At 43.7% G+C, this 25,167-nt stretch overlaps 2 protein-coding genes across 10 annotated transcripts in view; both read left to right on the top strand.

Moving 5' to 3' along the window:
* Positions 1–19,982, top strand: part of KIF21A (kinesin family member 21A) — a 95,803-nt gene extending 75,821 nt beyond the window's left edge. For all 9 annotated transcript variants that reach the window (XM_032107951.1, XM_032107956.1, XM_032107954.1 and 6 more), the window contains 6 exons: positions 1,157–1,337; positions 1,676–1,840; positions 2,530–2,647; positions 12,866–13,036; positions 15,909–16,108; positions 18,730–19,982. In XM_032107951.1, coding sequence (XP_031963842.1) covers positions 1,157–1,337; positions 1,676–1,840; positions 2,530–2,647; positions 12,866–13,036; positions 15,909–16,108; positions 18,730–18,823 — 929 coding nt within the window. In that variant the 3' untranslated portion in view covers positions 18,824–19,982. The remainder of the gene's footprint in view (positions 1–1,156; positions 1,338–1,675; positions 1,841–2,529; positions 2,648–12,865; positions 13,037–15,908; positions 16,109–18,729) is intronic.
* An 89-nt stretch (positions 19,983–20,071) lies between these two features.
* LOC116443654 (sucrase-isomaltase, intestinal-like) overlaps positions 20,072–25,167 on the top strand; it is a 63,451-nt gene continuing 58,355 nt past the window's right edge. The window contains exons 1-3 of the mRNA XM_032107960.1: positions 20,072–21,595; positions 24,358–24,592; positions 25,048–25,150. Coding sequence (XP_031963851.1) covers positions 21,559–21,595; positions 24,358–24,592; positions 25,048–25,150 — 375 coding nt within the window. The 5' untranslated portion in view covers positions 20,072–21,558. The remainder of the gene's footprint in view (positions 21,596–24,357; positions 24,593–25,047; positions 25,151–25,167) is intronic.

The following is a 25,167-nucleotide window of genomic DNA, read 5'->3' as shown; positions in this document are numbered from 1 at the left end:
ATTTTATTTTACATCTAGATTTGTGTTCTAAAGTTTTGCTTTGGTAATTTTAAATTTTTTTTAACGGATGTTTGCAGTTACTCCAAATATTTACTTTTTTCAAGTCATATCCTAGCTTCTCAAACTTATGGGAGAATCTTTCTTGTATATATTTTTGGAGGGGAGTTTACCGAGTACAGTTCTACTCAAGAGAAGTTGTTTAATTAAATAAGGTTAAATCTTTTGGAAATGGTTGCTGAAGCAGAAAGTCTCAGCTTGCTGACATCAGATAATACTTGCAGCTAAATTCAAAAACGTCAATAAGTTCTCATGTTTATTGCAGATCTTTTACCTTGGTAGTTGGTATTTTAAAGTGGCAGACAGGTCTTGGTATACTTACCTTTATGCTATCATAACTAGGGTCTATACATGAAGCTTTCTCTTCATCCTTCCAGTACTTATTTCAGTATAAATATATGTCTAAAGTATATGGAGCGATACAGACATGGTGCAGCAAGGAGAGTTTCCTGTTCTTGCCAATAGTGTTGCAGATTTCTTGAAAACTTCTATGCATTTGGGGTTTTAACACATAAAAGGTTGCAGTATTTAAGTTCCTTTGCTACAGAATCAAAACAGTGACTAAAGCATGCTATGCTGGGGTTTTCAGAGGCCCCCAATACACTGAAGAGTTTGGATCACTTCTCACCTTTGTAGTTTTGTTGTGGTAGTCGGAACTTGGCCATACTAAGCCTCAAAACTCATTCTGAACTATGTTTTTGATAATGAAGTTTTGAATTAAAAATTGGATTCTTCTCATCATCTATCATCACCCACACTTTACAGCCTCTAAATTGTCTGTATTTTCACTTCCCTTGAGATTTTTATCCTTTTAAAATACTTTGGGAGCTAGTATGCAGATCTCGAATGCACATTTAATGATAACTCTTGCTTAGTTTTGATGATGATAGATGGATGCCTGTGTGTATTTTTTAAGACCTACTTAATTTAGCTGTTTTTCTGTGGTGTCTACAGAAATGGAGGAAAATGTATGAGTGCAATTGAATGCATGTACTTTTTTTTTTTAAATAACTGAGTTTAGGAAAAACATGAGATTTTTCTGAGATTTTTTTTATTGTTATTGTTAATATTTTTCCCCTTTTTGTTTGTCTTTATTTAGATCGTACCTGTAAAGTCTGGAATCTGGTAACTGGACAAGAGATTATGTCTTTAGGGGGTCATCCAAATAATGTTGTTTCTATTAAATACTGCAACTACACTAGCCTGGTCTTCACAGTCTCAACATCCTATATCAAAGTGTGGGACATCAGAGATTCTGCAAAGTGCATTCGAACACTGACGTGAGTATGCTGAACCTCAGATGCCAAGAGTTCAAATGAGTCTTAGTTTCAGATATATTTTATTATATTTAATTTAATACTGCAGTGTAATATAAGTACACTGTTGGGAATGGAAGCTTTCTTTGCATGTTCAGGCTAAGTCAGTATGGGGCACCAGTGATATATGGGAGCACAAAACAATTTGCATATAGAGTTTTATCAGATGTTCAGTATTTGTAATTGGCTTATAGCCTTTTTTGCTCAGTGAAATAGGTTTGTTTTTAGACAGTATACAAAGTATGGCAAACTGTAGAATTTGGATCTTTTCCTTTTTTTTCTTTCTTCTTCTCTGTACTCAGGTCTTCAGGCCAGGCTATGCCTGCTGATGCATGTTCAGGAAGTACTAACAGAACAGTTGCTATCCCAGCTGGAGAGAACCAGATCAATCAAATTGCACTAAATCCAACTGGCACATTCCTCTATGCAGCTGCTGGAAACTCAGTGAGGATGTGGGACCTGAAAAGGTACTGAACACCAGCAGAAGAGAATGTTCTTTAGGTGGTTACATGTGCATAGGCAGCAAAGTTGTGCGTATGAAACAGTTGGTGAAGTGTTTCTTCTTTATGGTAGTGTCTATAACCTGGGCAAAATATCGTCAAGTTACGGATCAGCTAATCCATCTGTGGTGGTTACTGACATAATGATTTTCTCATGTGTTAAGGTTGTGGTGAATCATTTCAGTAAAAATGACTGGAAAAACACAAGGTTTTGTTTGACAGGCACTACAAAACACACTCTTGTAAGGTGAGTATGGGAATCCTGACTAGTAATTGTTGATGAGATGATGGAAGCCAATGGAAGTAATGTAATATAATATGGGATTATGATAGCTGCACTATAATTACACTTTTCCAAATAGAATCTGCTCCCAAAGAGTGCATTCAAAATACAGAAAAGACTTATAAGGGGACTGATTCATCTTTACTTTTAAATGTTTTAATTCTTATTTTGCATAAATAGCAGGGTTTTGTTGTATTTAACATAGATTTAATATTTTTCCATGGATATGAACAATAGAGTATAGGTAAACCAGAGGATGAGTACTGAAGACATAGGGAAAATAAAAACATCCATTCTGTCAGAAACTGTGCTATGGACTGTACTGGATATATGAAAAATTAACAAATCCTCATTTCTTCTCATATCCTTGAAGATTTCAGTCTACAGGAAAGCTAACTGGTCACCAGGGTCCTGTTATGTGCCTTACTGTTGATCAAATTTCTAATGGACAAGATCTTATTGTCACTGGTTCAAAGGATCATTATATAAAGGTAAACCACTAGTATTTTCTTATTTTAACTTGGCACATCAGCATGGGATGCAGGCTTCAGCAGAAGTGACTTACATCTCCACGTGCAAAATGTGATAGCCAGGATGGAAATTATCTCACCAGTCATGGATCATGAACAGTGTTCAGTCATAATAAACACCACTTCAGTGCTTTTTTTGTTTCATGAAGGAAGATGGAAGTATGGTTGTCTCTAGCTAAGCTTTTTCTTAATCCCCATTAAATTGGATGTCAGGTGTACAAAGTCTTGGAGAAATCTACTTTTAAGTAACATTTAGCTCCTTAAACTATCTTAAGCCAGGGCCTCTGTTTTGGAGTGCAGACCTAATTGTTTCAGCAGAGACACACTGTGTGGTCCTCACATAAGGGAGTCTAGGGTTTAGCCCAGGCTCTTCTTGAAGTGTTATCCAAGTTCTGAAGTGGGAAAGGGGAGAGCGAGGTCAGCACTTCTCAGCCAAGGTGGCTAGTACACTTTTCTGCTTCTTGGCAGTCAAGGATATGGAATCTGGTTTTTGGGAGGAGGGGGTTATTTGGTTTTCTCTTTTTCTTTTGTTTTGGCTCACCTCAGCCAGTGGCTATTTGAACCCACAAGCTCATGTTTCTCAGGGCTACACCCAAATCACCAGACTCTGGGAATTGTAGATCATCCATAAAGCTGGCCCTCACACTGCAAAGAATGTGTGATACATGAGGCCAAAGAGACAATGAGCAAGAAACCCCTTGTTATGAGGGGGTACCCTTTGTTCTGTTTTTATACTTCTCACACACTGGAAAAAGTGTATGAACACAGTTGGGAGTGGAGCAGGAGCCAGAACCTGTGTGAGCTTTCTCACTGAGCTGGGCTTTCTTTTTTTTCATATTATTCTGCAATTCTTGGATGCTTGGTTGTGCACTGTGCCAGATGCAAAAAACTGCCTGAGAGGTTGGTGCACAGTTTGACAGTTTGGGCTGTGGATTTGAATCCCATCACCAGTGTCCCCATGGTTGGAGGCCAGGGGATTCTTAGGCAATGGGGAGACAAAAGGAAGACACTTTGAGAATTACTTTTCTGCACAGTTCAGAATATTGGGTTAGTTGTGAGCTGCCATCCTGGCATGGTAATGAGTGAAGGACCTCAATGGGAACAACAGGATGTCATCATCATAATGTAAGTTTGTCATGTGACAAGCAAGGAGGTGGGAGGGCTTTTGGAAAACAAAGCTGTCAACAGTCATAGAAGTTTATCTGTCCTTCTTGTGTGTTCCTTTTCTGTGGCCAGGCTGCATAAATCCTCCTAAGTCTGCCCGCCTCTTGACTTACACCACTAGAATGTCCAGGGATATTTCAGCCATGTCTGTGTGCTGCCGAGTAGTGTGTGTTCTTGTCTCGGTTTTGAAAGACAGGTGTCTGCTAAGGAAGGCAGAGGCCCCCCTTGAAGTGGCAGATATAACCCCTTTTCCCTCCAAGTTATTATATTTTGAAATCAAGAGCCTTTAGGCGAAGATGTGGGAAATAGGAATAACAGTTCTTTACTATATATATATATATATGTATATAACCAGTCAAACAAAACAACAACAACTCTGGCAGTAACAGCAAACACAAACCCAGTGCCAGCCTTCTCGGCTGTCAGGCTATTTCCCCTCGGGTGCAGTTCCGCTCGCAGCCGGCAGGGGCGCTGGCGGCTCCCGGTGAGCAGGGCAGGTGCGATGGTTCCCCCGCGGCTGCAGGGGGCGCTCCGGAGCGAGCTCGGGACACACGCGGCACCGGTGCCCCGGGATCCCGGGAAGGGATGGAACAAAGGCTTCACAAACCGCTGGGCAGTTGATCCCGGGCTCTCAGGAACAGCAGGCTGGAATGGCAGGGACGAACGCAAATCCCGGGTGGCAGACGAGATGTATCCAGATGGGAAAAACCCACGGAGGCCCAGGCAGGCAGGGCGAGCAGGGCTACAGCGTAGCGAAAGCTCGAAGCAGCAGCGGAGCAGGGCAGCCACAGCTCGGTCTCCAGCAGGGCAGGGAAAGCGGCTTTTGGGGTCCCGGCGTTGTTTCCAGCAGGAAGAAAGAACGGCCAAAAAGAAAGAAGCAGCAGCTCCTTTCTCTGCAGCTTCTCTCTCCGGACGTTCAGAGCGAACTGAACTCACACCCAGGTGTAGACAAAGGAGTAGCCAGGTCCGCCCCACTCCCCTTTTGTCTTTCTTAAGTACAGCTATTTGTCCCCTAGCAACATGCATATGGGAGAAAATTCCTTTAACAGAGAAAAAAACAGACTAAACTAAAACCCCAACATTATCCACCCCGAATTTTTTCCCATACTAACATGTTACATGAAACTTAACTTTTTTAACCATATAAATCTATGCATTACCCAAATTATATACAAATATACATGCTGATACTGATACAAGTACAGAGCCATGGGTAGTTCACCCTAAAACAAGGTCCCCTTGAGGTAAGCATTGGGTCTCTCCATCCTTTTGCATCACCCACCAGGTGCAACCTGGTCCCTGAGCAAAAACAACCCCACGGATGGGTTTGTCTTTGCTCAAGGCAGACTTTACCCAAACAGTTTTTCCAAGCATACCTCTCATGTGCACCACTGGAACCTTATCCCCGTCTGTTGTTTGTAGGGGTTCAGATTGGGCAGGGCCTGCTCGGCTGGTGGAACCTCGAGTGTTAACTAACCAGGTGGCTCTTGCTAAATGCATCTCCCAGTTTTTGAAAGTCCCCCCACCCAGTGCCTTCAAGGTGGTTTTAAGCAGTCCATTACACCGCTCAACCTTCCCAGCTGCTGGTGCATGGTAAGGGATGTGGTACACCCACTCTATGCCATGTTCTCTAGCCCAGGTGTTTATAAGGCTGTTCTTGAAATGAGTCCCATTGTCAGACTCGATTCTCTCAGGGGTGCCATGCCTCCAAAGGACTTGCTTTTCCAGGCCCAGGATGGTGTTCCGGGCAGTAGCGTGAGGCACAGGGTAGGTCTCCAGCCACCCAGTGGTGGCTTCTACCATTGTGAGCACATAGCGCTTGCCTTGGCGGGTTTGAGGCAGTGTGATGTAATCAATCTGCCAGGCCTCCCCATACTTGTATTTGGACCATCGCCCGCCATACCACAGAGGCTTCACCCGCTTGGCCTGCTTGATCGCAGCGCATGTCTCACAATCATGGATAACCTGGGAGATACTGTCCATGGTTAGATCCACCCCTCGGTCTCGTGCCCACTTATAGGTGGCATCTCTGCCCTGATGACCTGAGGCATCATGGGCCCATCGAGCTAGGAACAGCTCTCCTTTATGTTGCCAATCCAAGTCTATCTGGGACACCTCTATTTTCGCAGCCTGATCTACCTGTTTGTTGTTACGATGTTCTTCATTAGCCCGGCTCTTGGGGATGTGAGCATCTACATGACGGACCTTCACGGATAGCTTCTCTACCCGAGTGGCAATGTCTTTCCACTCTTCAGCAGCCCAGATTGGTTTTCCTCTGCGCTGCCAGTTTGCCTTATTCCACCTTTCCAGCCAACCCCACAGAGCATTGGCTACCATCCATGAATCAGTGTAGAGGTAGAGCTTTGGCCACTTCTCTCTTTCAGCTATGTCCAGAGCTAATTGGACAGCTTTGAGCTCAGCAAATTGGCTCGATCCACCTTCTCCTTCAGTAGCCTGTGCAACTTGTCGTGTGGGGCTCCATACAGCGGCTTTCCATTTCCGGCTAGCGCCTACAATTCGGCAGGAACCATCAGTGAAGAGGGAGTATTGTCTTTCACTCTCTGGTAGCTCGTTATATGGTGGGGCTTCTTCGGCACGTGTCACCTGCTCCTCTTCTTCTTCAGAAGATAACCCAAAAGTCTCACCTTCCGGCCAGTTCGTAATTATTTCCAAGATCCCAGGGCGACTTGGGTTTCCAATTCGGGCGCGCTGCGTGATGAGGGCAATCCATTTGCTCCAAGTAGCGTCGGTGGCGTGATGCGTGGAGGGAATCTTTCCTTTGAACATCCACCCCAGCACCGGTAGTCGGGGTGCCAGGAGGAGTTGTGCCTCTGTGCCGATTACTTCTGAGGCAGCCTGGACTCCTTCATAAGCTGCCAGGATTTCCTTCTCTGTGGGAGTGTAGTTGGCTTCAGATCCTCTGTAGCTTCGGCTCCAGAATCCCAGTGGTCGGCCCCGAGTCTCACCAGGCACCTTCTGCCAGAGGCTCCAGGACAGACCCTTGTTCCCGGCTGCAGAGTAGAGCACGTTCTTCACCTCTGGTCCTGTCCTGACTGGGCCAAGGGCTACGGCGTGAGCAATTTCCTGTTTGATCTGGGCGAAGGCCTGCTGCTGTTCAGGGCCCCAGTGGAAATCATTCTTCTTGCGGGTAACCAGGTAGAGAGGACTCACGATCTGGCTGTACTCGGGAATGTGCATCCTCCAGAAACCTATAGCACCTAGGAAAGCTTGTGTTTCCTTCTTGTTGGTCGGCGGAGACATTGCTGTGATCTTATTGATGACCTCAATGGGAATCTGACGTCGTCCATCTTGCCACTTTACTCCCAGGAACTGGATCTCTCGGGCAGGTCCCTTGACCTTGCTCTTCTTGATGGCAAAACCAGCTTGCAGGAGAATTTGAATTATTCTCTCTCCTTTCTCAAACACTTCGGTTGCGGTGTTCCCCCACACAATGATGTCATCAATGTACTGCAGATGTTCTGGAGCCTCACCCTTTTCTAGTGCAGTCTGGATCAGTCCATGACAGATGGTGGGACTGTGCTTCCACCCCTGGGGCAGTCGATTCCAGGTGTACTGCACGCCCCTCCAGGTGAAGGCAAACTGAGGCCTGCACTCTGCTGCCAGAGGAATGGAGAAAAATGCATTGGCAATGTCAATAGTGGCGTACCACTTTGCTGCTTTGGACTCCAGCTCGTACTGGAGCTCCAACATGTCTGGCACGGCAGCGCTCAACGGTGGAGTCACTTCATTCAGGGCACGATAGTCCACAGTCAATCTCCATTCCCCGTCAGACTTGCGCACAGGCCAGATGGGGCTGTTGAAGGGTGAGTGGGTCTTGCTGACCACCCCTTGACTCTCCAGCTCACGGATCATCTTGTGGATGGGGATCACAGCATCTCGATTTGTCCGATACTGCCGGCGGTGCACTGTCGAGGTGGCAATTGGCACTCGTTGCTCTTCCACTTTCAGGAGCCCAACTGCAGAAGGATTCTCAGATAGTCCAGGCAGGGTGTTCAATTGCCTAATGCCCTCTGCCTCCACAGCAGCAATCCCAAATGCCCACCTGAGTCCTTTTGGGTCTTTGTAGTAGCCATTCCGGAGGAAGTCTATGCCCAGAATACACGGGGCCTCTGGGCCGGTCACAATCGGATGCTTTTGCCACTCCTTCCCAGTCAGGCTCACCTCAGCTTCCAAAAGGGTCAACTGCTGTGATCCCCCGGTCACCCCAGCAATGGATACAGGTTCTGCCCCCACATGTCCCGATGGCATTAAAGTACACTGTGCTCCAGTATCAACCAATGCATCATATTTTTGTGGCTCTGATGTGCCAGGCCATCGGATCCACACCGTCCAGAAAACTCGGTTCTCCCGTGCCTCTTCCTGGCTAGAGGCAGGGCCCCTCTAGCCCTGGTTATCATTCTTTCCCTGGGCGTACATGCTCGAGGTACCTTCAAGGGGATCCGACATATCATCCTCCCTTCTGTAGTGCCTGGCAGCTCGGTCACGGGAGGCTGAGGCTACCTTCACCTTAGCGGAACCCCCTCGGTTAGTGCCTCCCTCCTTGAGTTCACGCACCCGCGCTGCCAGGGCAGAGGTGGGTTTCCCATCCCACCTTCTCATGTCTTCCCCATGCTCACACAGGAAAAACCACAGCTCAGCTCGTGGGGTGTACCCTCTCTCTCTCGCAGGGGGACGACGGGCTCTGACTTGGGGGCCTGTGACTCGCACTGGTGCCACGCTGACCCTCCTCATCTCCTCCCTCATCTCCTCCCTCATCTCCTCCCTCATCTCCTTCATCTCCTCTTTGAGGTCCTGGACCACAGCAGAGACATGAGCTTTTAGCGGGCCATTGATCATGCTGTCATAATGCCTGAGCCTGTTGGCAACAGAGCCCACTGTTTCTCGGGTATTGTCAGCATCAATCGTTGCAATGAAGGTGGTGTATTGTGATGGCCCTAGCCTTGCCAGGTTCCACATCATCTGTCCTGTGCACCTGACCTTATCGGGGTCATTATCATGCTGTCCATCCTTCCCAAAGAGTACCTCTAATATTGCCACCTCTCTTAGCTGTTGGATCCCTTGCTCGAGTGTCTTCCACTGCATTCTATGATGATACTCCTGCATTCTTTCTTTGTGAATGAACCTTTCTCTCACACTCATTAAGAGCCGCTCCCAAAGAGAGAGAGGCCCTGGCTCCCTCACAAATATCTGGTCCACACCTGGGTCCTGGGTCAACGATCCCAGATACCTTGCCTCACCACTATCCAGTTGCACACTTGTGCCCATAAGGTCCCAAACCCGAAGCAGCCAGGTGGTATAAGGCTCACGCCCCCTTCGCACAATGTCGTTTCGCATAGCACGGAGACTGTCGTGCGACAGGGACTCAGTGATGACTTCTGGCTCTGGCTCTCCTGCTGGTTGTGAGGGCCCTGGTTGCCCATCATCATTGACTGGTCGTACTGATTTGGTCTTATACTTCCTCCTTTGCACAGGGGCGACTGCTACTGGCTGTGGTTGTCCTTGTGGTTCAACTGAAGCCTGGATGGTTGTAACATCCGTGGGTTCTACTGCTGCACCATCGGACTCACCCTCTTTGGGGCAGGGAGAGGGTTTTTCACTAGCTGAGGAGGTGTATTCCCTTAGCAATTGGCATATCTCCTGGCGCACCTGGCCCATCTCCTGGCACATCTCCTTGCGCACCTGGCCCATCTCCTGGCACATCTCCTTGCGCACCTGGCCCATCTCCTGGCATATCTCCTGGCGCACCTGACCCATCTCCTGGCATATCCCCTGGCGCACCTGACCCATCTCTTGGCACATCTCCTGCATCCCTTTTGCCAGTACCCCCACCCAGTTTGGGTAGTCCATTTCTGAGGTGGACTGTTGGGCAGTATCAGTCTGTGGGGCGGGATCTCTAGTGTCTGGGGCTGTGGCAGGCTCTGGCTCTGGGGTAGGATCTCTAGTGTCTGGGGCCGTGTCAGGCTCTGGGGCAGGATCAGGCTCTGGGGTAGGAACTCTACTCTCTGGGGCCATGTCAGGTTCTGGGGCAGGATCAGGCTCTGGGGTAGGATCTCTAGTCTCTGGGGCTGGTGTCCGGGTAGATATCCAAGCCAATCTCAACTTATCCTTGAATGCTAAATAGAGTAGGCCTATCAGCAGCAGATGGTTAGTATTCAGAGGGAATTTAAACCCTTCGAAAATTGATGGGGTGGGCCCAAAGAACTGGTTGAGGGGTTGGGAGAAAACTTCCCCTGGTGTCATTTCCTCACAGAAGGTACCATTGTTAACATAACCCCAAAAACATGTGCTCAGTGTGTGATAGCTGTTTATCCATGTGCCCACATTCCGGAGGAAGTTAAAAACCCATGAATTCCTCACCTTCTCGACCCATAACGCAAGCTGGATAACAGCAATGGTAGCCTTAGTCAGAGGACCCATATTCAAGTAAGGAGCTGCAAAGGGGAAGAATATAGCCACGGCCACATGCCACCCGAACCAGGGTAAACTAGACCACATAGTGCTGCCTAACAAGGTTCCAATATCCAGCACACAAAATAAAGTTATCCAGGAACTGTTATTCCTTTTTCACCTCTATCTCTTAATGCCCTTATGCCCCACGTTGGGCGCCAAGATCTGTCTCGGTTTTGAAAGACAGGTGTCTGCTAAGGAAGGCAGAGGCCCCCCTTGAAGTGGCAGATATAACCCCTTTTCCCTCCAAGTTATTATATTTTGAAATCAAGAGCCTTTAGGCGAAGATGTGGGAAATAGGAATAACAGTTCTTTACTATATATATATATATGTATATAACCAGTCAAACAAAACAACAACAACTCTGGCAGTAACAGCAAACACAAACCCAGTGCCAGCCTTCTCGGCTGTCAGGCTATTTCCCCTCGGGTGCAGTTCCGCTCGCAGCCGGCAGGGGCGCTGGCGGCTCCCGGTGAGCAGGGCAGGTGCGATGGTTCCCCCGCGGCTGCAGGGGGCGCTCCGGAGCGAGCTCGGGACACACGCGGCACCGGTGCCCCGGGATCCCGGGAAGGGATGGAACAAAGGCTTCACAAACCGCTGGGCAGTTGATCCCGGGCTCTCAGGAACAGCAGGCTGGAATGGCAGGGACGAACGCAAATCCCGGGTGGCAGACGAGATGTATCCAGATGGGAAAAACCCACGGAGGCCCAGGCAGGCAGGGCGAGCAGGGCTACAGCGTAGCGAAAGCTCGAAGCAGCAGCGGAGCAGGGCAGCCACAGCTCGGTCTCCAGCAGGGCAGGGAAAGCGGCTTTTGGGGTCCCGGCGTTGTTTCCAGCAGGAAGAAAGAACGGCCAAAAAGAAAGAAGCAGCAGCTCCTTTCTCTGCAGCTTCTCTCTCCGGACGTTCAGAGCGAACTGAACTCACACCCAGGTGTAGACAAAGGAGTAGCCAGGTCCGCCCCACTCCCCTTTTGTCTTTCTTAAGTACAGCTATTTGTCCCCTAGCAACATGCATATGGGAGAAAATTCCTTTAACAGAGAAAAAAACAGACTAAACTAAAACCCCAACAGTTCTGCAAAGTGAATGCCTCCAGAATTGTCAAGCCACTTTGGACAGTATAAATGATCTGTATGTGCATAGTCAGCGCAGCTGTCTATGAATTCTTGATGCTTCTGTTCAGCCTGGAGAAGAGAAGGTTGTGTGGAGACCTCATAACCTTCCACGATCAGAATGGGGCTTACAGGGAAGGCGGAGGGGGACACGTTATCAGGAACTGTAGTGATAGAGCAAGGTGTAATGAGTACAGATTGAAAAAGGGGAAATTTAGGTTATATTAGGATGAAATTTTTCACTGTGAAGGTGATGAGACACTGAAACAGGTTGCCCAATGAGGTTGTGGATGCCCCAATGCTGGCAGTGTTCAAAGCCAGGCTGAATGAGGCCTTGAGCAGTCTGGTATAGTGGGAGGTGTCCCTACTACCAAAGAGGGGTTGGGACTAGATGATCTTTAAGGTCCATTTTAGCCCCTTAACAGTCTCTGGTTCTCTGCATGGGTAGGTCTGCTGGACTACTAGGTCTGGTGACAGATACTGTCACAGGAAGCTATTGTCTTGTCTACTGAGTCAGTAATGTTAGGCATCTCTAGGTACCTGATTTTTCTGGTTTATCATTGAAATTCTTTTGGTTACAATTGGAACTGATACATGTAATTGAATGCGGTAACTTTTAAAATACCTTTAGCTCACAAGGTATTATTTTACACTCTCAAGCTCTCCCTTTTCTACTGTCATTCTTACTCATTCTAAAAGGCCAATAAAGAGCAAATAATAGAGGATGAAGTTTGACATTTGCTTGTGACACAGAGCTGGTGGTTTAAAAAGTTACGGCTCATCTGTTCCTTTTCATCTCAGTCTCACTGGTTGAGTTCTGGCTCCCTACAATGTGAAATGAAACAGGATTGCTTACACTGCAGCTCTGGGAACAAAGACCTGATGGGATTGATTATGCCTTAAATTGTTAAAACAACCTCACTTAAAGAGTCTGTTTTAACACCCCATTCTTGGAGCACAGGCAAGGAGAGAGGTGTGTCTATGAAAAGCATTGGTGTGTAATAGTATGTAACCCTTACCAAAACAACTTGTTCAGAAAAATATATTAATGCCTCTTTCTGAAGCTACTTACCTGTGCAATTCTCCCACTGTGAGTTATGTTTCCCAAACTCACTCATGAGCTTTGTTTTTCTAGCCCACCACACAGGGTACATATGGGCCCTTCCTCTGAAGCTGCTGTATATGATATTCAAGTAGTAGTAGTACTTCTTCCCAGAGCAGTCTTCTCCGAAGTCAGTGGAGTATTCGCATTTCAGGCAAGAGGTAGAAGACGAGAAAGGTGTGGTTCTGGTAGATAAATTCTGTCAGATATACATCATGATACAGTGGCCTGTAATAAGACTTCCCAAGTTTTTTCCCTAAGTTATTTGCTGCATGACTTTCAAGCAGGTTAGATGACAGAAAATTTCACATAACATATTTTATTATTTATTTTAGATGTTTGATGTGACTGAAGGGGCTCTTGGAAGTGTAAGTCCTACACACAATTTTGAACCTCCTCATTATGATGGCATTGAAGCACTTGCTATTATGGGCGATAACCTTTTTAGTGGATCCAGAGATAATGGAATTAAGAAATGGGATTTGTCTCAAAAAGACCTTCTTCAGGTAATGAAAAAAATCATGCAGCTGCTGTGACAGGCATGCTGTAGAACTGTTTTCAGGCTGTGTAAATGCTCAGGCTCATACAGTGACTATTCACATAGACACTGGTGCTTTTAATAGGGAAGGCATAGAGCACTGACTAAGAAAGAAATCAATAATGCGCTTGATCTTTACATGCAGTTGCTTTTCTCTTCTGTGCGTGTAGCATCAGGAAATTCTGATGAAGTAGTTATCGTATTTTAGCTCTGAGTACGTGGGGTTTGTTTTTCTGCTTCAGAACAAAAGCAGCACTTGCCTCATCTATGACTGGAGTCATTGGATACCTGTCTTTGACAAGTTAGTAAATTTTGGATTGGGAACTCATTAGTGAGAAACAATACTTTAGATCGGGCTACAGAATATTTTCTTGTGAAGAGCTTTTACAGCCTGTGGCACCCCACCCAGTCTTAGTCCTTAGATTCATCTCCTTATACAATGCATGTGTTACATAATGCATACAACACACTCATAATAATGCTTGCTGTCAGAACACATTTGCTGTATGTTTTTCTTATGTAAAAAGGAAAAAAAGGGAGCAGGTATAAAAGGACTTAGAATCCAGGGAATTTGCAATTTGTTTGGCATGAAGAACTTTGATTTTTGTCTACCTGCAATAAGGTGATCTGTTCTTTTAAGTCTTATGAGAGGTTCTTGAGGTATAGGTGTGATTAATTAACTTGAGACTGAGCGAGAACTGGAAAGCAGAAAAACAAATACTAGAAGAGAGTGCTGTTTTTGCAATAATTTTGGGGGAAAGGAGGACCATGCATTTAATATGCAGACTGATAGCAAGGAAACAAACAGAATTTAAAAGTATTGGAACATGAGAAAATAATGGACTGGCTACTTTAAAAAGAAAATTTCTATATGGGCATACTTAGTATTCCATAAATATATAAACTTGCTTGACCTTCATTCAAAATCATTCAGCTTGACCTTCATTCAAAATCAATCATTCAGGGTGCCAGTTCCTTTTCAGAATACTATGAAGACTTCACAGTTAAAATAAGGATTCATGAATTTAGCTTCTTACAGAAAATCTTCACTTGGCCATATTGGGACATCTGCCCTCACATCTGTCTGCTCAGAAAAATGTACTAAGCAGCTTGTACCGAAACCACAGGAACTGGAAAGATTTTGTATTCTCAGAATGACTTCATGAAAGTTGCAAGAAGTGTCTCCACTCTTATATTTTAGGCTCATTAAAATATTATGCAATATGCATTTTTGCTATTGCAATTAATTTAACATCAGAAAGAATACAGGACCAGGGTGAAGAAGTATGTAAATTGGACTAGTTATATCACTTTTCTTGTTTTCCTTTTGGTATATGTGCATTTCATAATTTCTCTAGTTTGCATTCCCCTGTTTGTTTCTTGGTTTTAAAAGTAGAAATTGATAAAAATAATCTCACACTTTCTTCTTTGTTTTTATTTCTATTTCTATAAAATGCTGTATGTTTTTCAAGGAGGTGAGACTGAAGCGTTTGACAGAATATAAATTATTTTTTATTCATTGTCTTTTTTAGGGAATGAGAAGTGCTGTTACTTTGCTAATCATGTGATAATCATGTGTGGAGGGGCCCACTGGAGGTCACACCATGTGAAGTTGACCTGCTGGTCCAAGCAAGGCCAGATTTGTAGTTAGGTCTGGTTTCTCAAGGCCTTGCTGAGCTGAGTTTTCAAAATCTCCAAGGTCGCAGATTGAATAGCTCCTCTTCTTAGTCTACCCAGCAGCCAAAACCTGAAACACAGCTGAGTTGCTTTACAGTATAAATGCTAATGTTGCATCAGTGGTCCTGGTTTGGCATACTCATATTGAACAGGTCTGATCCTCTATAATTGATGAAAATCACTTAACAAGCATGGTATTCAGAGGATTTGGAGATCATTTGCTTTACTTGGTGTTATACATCACAAGTCACAAAACCCTGCTGTGACAAAATTGGGATTTATAAGAACCACAACCACCCCCGCCCCAGTTTCATGAAGTGCGGCAAAACCAGACTGCCAGTGCTGTGGTAGCTGTGTATACTATAGCTGAAACACCAGGATGATCCTAGAAAGCTGAATATGCTCCATTATGAGCAATGCAGCAAAGCAAAGCAGTTCCTACCAAACCAAACTGGAGAAAAGCCACTTTGGTCCCCCCAAAAGACAGCAAACTTGGGCTATTATTTCCCCATATTTTTATTTTCCCCATATATTTATTTGTTGCTACCAAAAGGATGTTGTTCGCAGCTGGTCTGTGCAGCATTTTGCTTTCTGAATTAGAAGTAAAATGCTATTGCCTTTCCTCAATAAAGAATTAATGTATTTTTGTGAAGTGCCAAATCACAAAATCAATTTATAATGTGTAGTGGGAAAAGAAGAAAGAAAGAAGGCAAATATAGAAACAGTTTCTGTCTTCCTGGTGTATTTTTGAACAGTATTTTGGGTTTTCTTTTTATGTGTTTTATAGCAATTTTAAAGACAGACTTGAAACATATACAGAGACCATATGTTCAAAAATGCATTTAAATATGCATTTGAAAACATGCAGACTTAGCATTATCCTGAACTGATTTCTATTCCACATTAGGTCAGTTGTGCATATTAGATTTCCTTCTTGTTTTGCAGTACTATTTCACAAAAAGAAACAACCTCATGGTATAGAAAAAGCCTCTTGGAAGTTAGCACTCTCCTTGCTCTAAAGGTGGAGAAGCCACCCGGAGCCATGTAGCAAAACTGGGGCAGGACAGGAACCAGGCTTACAACTTGGGATTTTTCCCCTTTTGTGCTTGTTCTTCTGGAATTTTTTGCAGCCCTGTGAGACTTGCCTGCCTTCTCTCTTTCAGCAAGTTCCTAATGCTCATAAGGACTGGGTTTGTGCTCTTGGCCTAGTGCCCAGTGCGCCGGTTCTGCTCAGCGGCTGCAGGGGAGGCACCCTCAAGCTCTGGAATGTGGATACCTTCGCACCCATTGGGGAGATGAAGGGACATGACAGCCCTATAAATGCCATCTGCACCAACTCCAGCCAGATTTTCACAGCAGCAGAGTGAGTTCTTCTCTATGAATCTTTCTTTTTTGTGTCCTCTGCTAGAATTCTGTCCATGCACATGCATTTAGGACATGTGTAAGTCACTTCATAGAAAGGATCCAGAGACTTGGTCCAATCCGTACTCCTCAGTGCTAATGATCTATCACAGCTATGTCCAAAGTGGGCTGCTTGCACCCCAGGGGATGCACAACATTACCCAGTGGTGTGCTGGAATAAATTATTAGAATTCAGTGCTATGTGTATATAATTAATAAATATACATAGCAGTGTGGGCTTAAAAAAATTTTATTAGTAGGGGTGCACGATTAAAAAAAGTTTGGAGACCACTGATCTACAGGATGGCAGGGAGATTTTGGCAATACTTGAGAACTTTATAAGGTTGTTTCTACAGTTGGACTATTTCCTGGTAGGACTCATTCCTGACCTGTGGAAATTCTCCTAAAAGACGTGGCATGTGGCTGTTGGTCGGTTTGTTTTTAAGTGCTGGCATACAGTAGAAGCTTTGCAAGCTATCCTACTGTCCTGTAAACACCTTGATTTGAATATTTGTTTCCTCAGTAAAAGTGAGCAAATTGAGGACCTAAAACCTCAGGGGAATTGACCAGGAAAAATACCTTGTTACAGAGAACATGCAGGAGATGGCAACAGAGCCTCTTTGTGGTGTAGTCTGAGCACAGAAGCTGTGAAAGCTGATGTGTTACATTCCAGTGCCAATTGTGGAAGCTTCTGGCCTTCTGAATTAAAAGCAGGTCTTTCTGAATCATAGCAGGATTTCAAAGTTGCCAAGTTTTCATATTTGGTGGTCAGGTTTTATGTTTAAGCAGAAATAGATAGGGGTAGACATGTCAAAGCTTATGTCTCTGTTTGCCTAAAGATTATTAATCCATTTAGAACATACATGTGTCTGAAATTCATTCCTTTCTTTGTCATTAAAAAAAAATTACAGCCTTTTGGCATTTCTAGCAGTGGGGTTAAGATCTAAAAAACTTAGAGTGTTCCTAACAATTTACAGTGAAATGAAGGCACAAGTCACAAAACACTTTTAACTGTCACAAAGTCTGCTCTGCCTGCTGGTTTCTTTTCAGGGGGTTGTGAGAAATATATGAATCAATGTAGCTTATCACTCAAGTTAATGTTTATGAGAAATTCATAACTTCCCTTCCATGGAATAAATTACTATTTAACAAGACTAACTCTTTATTTTACTTCTAAATTATAATAGAGTTTTGTAACACATTCTATGTGATATTTTATTTACACATATTTTAAAATAGTGTAAACAGTGATTTTTTTTTGAAAGTACCGAATTACAGTCTGGGCTTCTAAGCACCAGCACGCTGGTATATGCTGTCTAGCACCTTGCAAAGGGGTTTGGGTTTGTTGGGTATTTTTTTTGGAGAGTTAGGTCTTCATATTGTCCTGTGGTTCTGTGCTTTTTTTACTTATAATAGACTGACACCTCTTGTGCAAACTGACCGTGTTTGGGGTTTGATTTAAGCTGTTATAATATTTCACACTTTTCAAATGACAGGAAGTAGTCCTGTCCTATTGAGTCTGTCCCTAATTCTGCCCATGGTCTGCTCGGTTGCAAATAGTTACATGGTGGAAGCTCTCCTCTGATGTCAATCTACTTAAACCTATTACCATTTTAGAAAATTAGGTAATAGGGGAGTAGGATGACACTGAACTGTGCCGTAAATCAAATCTCTCCTGATGGGAGAGGGAGTTTTAAAAGTCCTTGCAAGGAGTTCGAGAAAACAGAGACTTTCCTGGAGTTTCACTGCTGCTAGATAGTTGTTTATTAAGTCTTAGCAGAGAAACAGAGTCACTAGCATGACCCAGACATAACACAGAGCAGAGAATGAAGGAGAAAAGTGTCCAATTATCAAGATTTACACGGCCTTTTAAAGATAATTTAACCAATGGTTACTAAAAATGTATATTATTTTCACTTTCCTACCAATTATCCAGTAACACGGCCAGGAACTGCGGAACTTTTTGTCCAATCATCCCAAATTACTTTTACTGCAGAATATGGAGTAGAAGAAGAAGAAGAAGGTTTGGAGAACAACAACAATCCTCCATTTTGATGTTTCTTGCTCTTACCTATTTACTACAAAGAGAAGCCTAAAACCTCTAAATTTTTCACCCTGTGACAATCTTACATAGTAGTCTATCACCTAATTCACACCACTGTATTTTCTAGTTCTTGTCTGATCATAGGCAGTTTTTTCCAAGGTTGGAGGTTAAAACAGTGTTGTTCAGGGGGGTAAAAGCCCTTCAAAACAGGCAGAGAAATATTCTCGGCACTCTGGGTTCCTACAGTAGGATTTTACTTTCCTTAGGCATAAAGTCTTTATACATTCTTAGATGGTTAAAGGCTATAGCCAGTGCTGTGGTAAGGCTAGGGATCTTCAGTGTTGTACACGTTAGATTGCAAAATCTCCTGGAGGTGGAATAACCCTTGCATGTCCATTAAAGAATTGTTATTTTGCCAACAATACCTTTCTGAATAAGACACTCAAGCTTTTAAGGAAGCTTCCGCTGCCCCCCCTTTGCCCTCTCTCCTTCCCCAGTGTAATTACAGCGCTCTAATACTGCTTTGTTTTGGTTTTCAGTGATCGCACTGTGAGGATCTGGAAAGCTCGAAATATAATAGATGGACAGATCTCAGATCCAGGAGATGCAAGTGAAGATCTTGCCAGTAACTGAAATTACGGGGGATAAAGGAATATATTGATCAATTTGAGGTGCACTCTAGGCAGTTTGCTGCATGTTTATTAGGTAAACACTGATGACTGGAATGGACTGACAATGTGTGAACTCTTCCACTAGACCTGCTGTCCTTAAAATATGTACTGTATTTAATAACCTCTTGGTAACATGCTTATGTCTCAACAGTCACATGTGTATCTATATATTATGGCTGAATTTGTGTGCATATGTAATACTTGCAGTTTAAATTAACTGGAATTCAGTCTTCTCTAATATCCATCTCAAAATTATAACCTGAAATATATAACAAAAGTGCTCTGCTGTATTTCACTCACAAGTATGATCAGCTGTTTTGCATTTTAGGGTAGCAGGGAAGGAATGTGTCCCAAGAATAAGCCTTTGATTATGAGAGGCAGTTTGAAGATTTTAAAGGTCAGTTACACTGTTATTGGGAAAGTGGAGTGAATAATAGGTGGGAAGAAGCTGTTAACGATACATATACCTGACATGGCTGTATCCTGATAACAGCAAATGCCATATGATTTGTGTGGTGATAGCATATAATCTGTGTTGACCAAAGTTGTGCAGCTGTGTATACTCTGTGCTCAGGACTAGAACTCAAATGCCCACAAATGGCTATGTTTTATTTGTGTTTTGCCTATGTTCTGCAATGACTAGGTGTTCTTAATGTCATGATAAATATATCTTAATCTATTTTTCTTATGGATTTGTTTCTATCATCTCACATTTTCTTTTTTTAAAGCAAATTGTCTTTCCTTCTTATCTAATTTTATATGCTGCTAAATGTATTTTAAATACACTGTTTTGAAAACCTTGGCAGTTACTTTGAGAACTGAACCACATACATTGGGAAAAGCTATGTAAATAGATGGTTGTACAAAGGAAATATCTTATCTTGTGCCTGTATGACTTTTAAAGCTCTTGGAACCTGGATATGGAGGGAGGATGTATAATTTACCCAGCTGCTCTGAATATTAATTTGTAAATTCTGCAAATTTTAAAGTTTTATGTAGATTCAGATACAGTGTTTGGATATTGAGGTTTTTTTGGTTGTTTTGTTTTTATTTTTCAGAAAATATCAGTCTGTAAATTATAGCTCGTGTAGGTAACAAATAAAGATGTGAATGTGAACTGCTTTTTTGCCTTGTTCATCATACTTCCTAATAAAAAAATTCACTTCCCTTACAAATGTCTTGAATATAAACCCCACCTACACAGTGCAATAGAGTAGCTTGCTGAGTACTGTAGCCCGTATGTTGTTCTGGTATCCCATGTCTGTGTTCTCCTTGGCCATTATTTGTGTTTTTGTAGTACTTAGGAACCCTAGGGAGATTCCTTCACACTAAGTACAGTAGAGACATAAAATGAAGCAGGTGGCTCCTGTTCCTATGAGATGACACTTCTTACCTTATTACAAGTGGGCTGTCAAAGAAAAGTTCTGATGCCTCTTACTGATCTTGGAGGAAATACTTCCTTCTCTGCTCAGCTTGAAAGGAGATGAAAATACTGCTTGCAATTTGAGGCTACCCCTGTATTCTGAGTTTTTTTAGAAATGGGTGATGAATGATATATATTGTTAAGAAACAATGTATAAATTAGTTAAAATAAGCAGCAGCACTACCACTTGGTGTTTGTCTGTCATACTTTTTGGCTATTCAAAGGCTGTACACACAAAGTAATTTGGGTCTATATCAACTTTGAGCAAATTCCCAGCGGAGAGTGGATTTACATGCAAGACTCATGAGAGGCTTTTTGTGCCTGGTGGAGGGTCCCTGTTCCCCTTGGCCCAGTGGGCACCCATTGTGCCAAGCTACACAAATGATGCCAAGAGCTTGGTGACCCCTGGTTTTGGGGCTGAACACTCATGGCTGTGTGTGTAAGATTCATATGAACATTAATTGTTCTGCAACTGCAGGACAAAAGTCCTTGCAGAGCTGGGAAAAGCCTCCCTCTGGTCCAGCTGCTCGGCTCTGACAAGACCCCATGGTAGGGGCTGTGTGGCCATGGTCTGAGTCGCAGATATTCCTCTCCAGTGATGCTTGGCAGTGCAGATATTTTGTTTGGCATAACTATCTCCTGATAGGCACCAGTATAACTTCATGTATTCATTAAAAGATGTATTTTTAAATTTTATTTTCTTCCAGAAAGATATTCCACCTAAACCAGGCCTTACCACAGAACAGAGCTTTCACAGCTTTGCTCTGAAAGTTCTTGCCATCAAGTAATTGGAAGAAAAATGTCATTTTGTAAAGGTCATGGTATTAGTGTCTTGTTTTAATGGAGAATTCTTTGACTGTTCGATTTTCTCCAAACTTCGTCTGTGCTGTAAACTCACATGTGTGACAAAAGATAACATGAAATCAGAAAAAGGGTAAGCAGTGAAATCCCAATGTCTGAACATGTTTGTGTCAAAAAAGAAAAGGTGGTCTCTGAAAAATTAATTTTCTAAGAAGTCATGGGAAGATCATGTTTTCCTCTCACAGTTGAAATTCAGAAGTTGAACCCAGTGTGTGGAAAAATAAATAACTGTATCTCATCTGCTTAGACACAGGCAAGGTCATGTGTTACAATTAATCTCATCAAAGATATGAATGCTGAGAAAATATTTGCAATGCTTCTGATTGTGTATCAGAACAAGTGCTTATTGTGCCCCTGCCTTGTATAAAAGGCTTCAGGGTGACTGTAGAAGTCCTCCTTCAACCGTGGCAAAGATGAGGAGCCTGTGGTTCTTGGCTGTTGTGCTTGCAGGTAAATGCGCCACATTCGTATTTTGTCTTAGGCTTCAAAAGCAAAATATAAATGTGATAACGATAGAAGAGCTGTTAGAAGAGGTGATAGATGGTTTTCCATGAAAAAGGAGAGAGCAGGCATGGTACTGACTCCACCCTGAGGTGACTGTGGGAGGACAGCTGACCTGGCTTGTTTAGAAATATGCCCCAGTTCTACAATGTATTCAGCACTTGGGCACCAGCACGGGCAAAAGGGAATCAGTGGGATCATTCAGCTCCTGAGAGTTACCTATTGCTTTGTTAGTTTCTTTTTCTGTGATTTTTACCCCAGCATACCAGAGGTTAATTTGGTCTAGAGCATAATAAAGGGAGAATACATATTACTGTGTTGCTGGAGGAGGGAACCTCTGCAGCAAATGCTTTTGAAATGTATGGATGAACCCAAAATGTAAAGACTAATACTATTAAATTAAAAACTGTGTGGTATTACTTTAATTCCTTCCTTATGCCTTAATTTTAATCTAATTTTTCAAAATTAAAGTCAAGGTTTTTAAAAATCAACGAGGATTATTTTTCACGTATATTTTTCCAACCACCTTGCTTTAGCTTCTGTTCCCGTGGAAATTATCGTGGAAAAGCAGCAAGTAGCCATAGATGTTGCTATATATTCAACTGCTTGTTTGGATTTCATCTTCTTTGTATGTTTACAGACATGGGCCATAAATACAGTGGAAATGATGATTTTAAAATTATTTTTTAAAGTAGGGAAGGAAAATTATATCTTCCCGCTTGCTGCTATCATGTTTGTACTACAATAGAAGTAAATCCAGGAAGAAGGGATGAGGAAGGTTCCAGCCTTATTCAGCTGCTCACACTTGCAAGTCTTTGTTTTTAAAATTTTCTGGGAAATGTAAGCTTTGCATTAATGAGAGAAAATTTTAAAGAAATTTCTTGGCTCCTGCTGGGGCAATGTTTTTTCCTTTGAACTAGCTTTTTCATTCACAATATCATTCATAAGAAGTATTTTGAAAGTATTTTACAAGGCCAATTAGTTCATAAAAGTCTCCCACAAACCTATACTGTGTAAAATGACACCACATTAATAATCTGCTGTAGTATGTTCAGTCATACTCTGATTTCAGCAATGAAAAAGCTTATGCTGCATTTGACTTCCGTTAGAAAACACACCCTAAACCAAAATGAAATGTGATGGATTTAGTTTATTTTGTCCTCCAAGAAGAAATAATTGAGGGCTTGCAGAAGGATGCTCATATTCTTATTATGCTTTAGATGAAAAAGAGGATAAGAATTTAGAGCTTTTCTATGTGACATCATGAGGAGTGAATGCTGGACAGAGAGCATGAAGCCTGTGGGACATGACTCTGCCCCAGAAAAGAGGTGAAAGCAAATCCTGCCTGCCCAGCAGCTGGCAAAGGTTTAACAGCCAGATAATTCCTGTTAATTCCAGCCTCTAGAAGATGATAATGAGGCACTGTGGCAGCGAGCAGTGAGCTCTGCTGAGCAGCCTGGGAGCATCAGACCTGAGTGTCAGATGGTCCCGTATAAAAGGGGGATGAGAGTTTTCTCAAAAAAGATGTAGATGGCACTCCTGCTTTTCTGTGTTCCTATCCGCTACTTGGAAATCAGCTCTGGCATTGCAGCATGATGGCATTCTCTAGTGAATCTACTGTTTTGTTCTGTACATTTCTCCAGTATATATAATTACTGCTTGTGCACATCTGCTTGTAAAATTCTTTCTGTGAAGAAGCCCAGACTGCATTAACACTCATGTTTTAGGCTTTCAAGCACACAACAGTCCACCTGAAAAAAAAAAATAAACCAGAGGTATTAGTCATTTTATAGAAAAGGGCAATTACTGTTCAAGTAGATTTAATCTTTGAATATTGCTGAAATGACTAAAATGACATAAATTAACTTCAAAATAAGTATGCTGCCTTTGATATGTCTGCTCTCTCTGAGAATATTTGCTAACAGCAGTTTGTCAGCACAGTAGGGAGCAGGTCTTGTGGTCTTCCTGCTCTTGGGAGGTTCTCAACACGGAGGGGAACCACAGGGCTTGATCTGCAGCTGGAAAAGGGGATAATTTAGCACCTTACTAACAGGTTTTTCATGATGATTCTGTGAGTGACTAATATATGCTTTTTCTTTTACCTCTGGCATCTTCCCTTTACTCATAACCGTATCTGTATTAACACAAACTACGTAGATACAGTAGTCATACAATACAGAAAAGAAACCCAATATGAACATATACATATAATCAGTATTTTTCTATTTATATCATACAAGTGCAAGCTGCTTATCACATATTTGTATCTCTATAGATAGAAAACATCTGTGTATAACGTAAGTATACAGAAAATGTAACATTTTAATATCTATAGCAGTCCTTGTTGAAGCATCCCTCCTGTTCGCCAGCCTGCAGTGTTGCTCTCACTCCTCACCAGCAGCTTCATTACCCAGCTATTTAACTTTCTATGAGTATTTCAAGCAAGTCATGCTTCAGCTGAGCACAAGCAACTCTGAGTGCTGAATAATACAGACCCACTGCCTCGGCTTGTAAAAGAAAGCGGTTGCTGCTCTTGCTCGGTTACGAGCAAACAGCTGCTCTGCCGTCATCTTAGTCCAAGGGATCATAGGTACTAGCCCTAAGATGGGGAAAAAGCACATCCCAAAACAAAGGAATGACTAAAGTTTGCAATGCTGTGGGGTGTTTTTAACGCGGTTCTCGGCTGCTCTGACCGCTTTTCCCGTGCGCAGCCCTAGGCGGGTGCCTCGGCTCGGAGCAGGATGCGCAGTGTCCCGGAGCCGTGGCGGTGCAGAAGCGCATTGACTGCCACCCGCAGCCGGGGGCTTCCCAGGAGGCCTGCGAGGCGCGGGGCTGCACCTGGTGCTCCACCGATGTGCCCAACGCTCCCTGGTGCTTCTTCCCTGAGGACAGCCCCTACGGCTACGCCCGGAGCGGGAGCACCGAGCAGACGGACAAAGGCTGGAGGTGAGTGCGGGTGGCTCGCCTTGGGTGCTGCAGGCTGGCGCTGCCCCACGACCCCCGCCGGGCGCTCTCGCCGAAGACTCTCCCCAGGCTGCTCCGATGCACATGCGACAAGGAGGGTAATGGACACCTTTCCCTGTGCATATGCCGCAGAATTGGGGCTTGTGCTCTCACCACACCGCTGGTGAGGAAACCACGTGCAGGCACAGAGTGGTACCTCGCACCCTGGGAGCTGTGTCCCAGGAGACTATGAGGCCTCCTCTCTTTGGTGGCCCCTGTTTCATCCATTAACAGCAAGGAGGGCCTAAACTGACCTCGGGGATTATTTCTCTCAGTAAGTCAATGACTTATTTTTAAAGAGCTGACACAGAGTAGCTGGGTGGTTCCCCCGGCCTGCCCCAGGGTGGTCTCAGCCCGTGATGGGTTGTGGTGGGCACCAGCACCTGTCTCCACTGCAGGGTCACACTGAACAAGCGCCAGTCCTTGACCCTCTTCGGAAATGACATTTCCCCCATTGTATTGGAAGTGGAGTTCCAGACAAAGGACAGACTCCGGTTCAGGGTGAGTACTTGGGGGGT

Source organism: Corvus moneduloides, chromosome 4 (assembly GCF_009650955.1).
Source record: "Corvus moneduloides isolate bCorMon1 chromosome 4, bCorMon1.pri, whole genome shotgun sequence".
In the NCBI taxonomy this organism is placed as follows: Eukaryota; Metazoa; Chordata; class Aves; order Passeriformes; family Corvidae; genus Corvus; species Corvus moneduloides.
The sequence above is the reverse complement of the archived record's forward strand: the minus strand, read 5'-3'. Positions and strand labels throughout refer to the sequence as shown.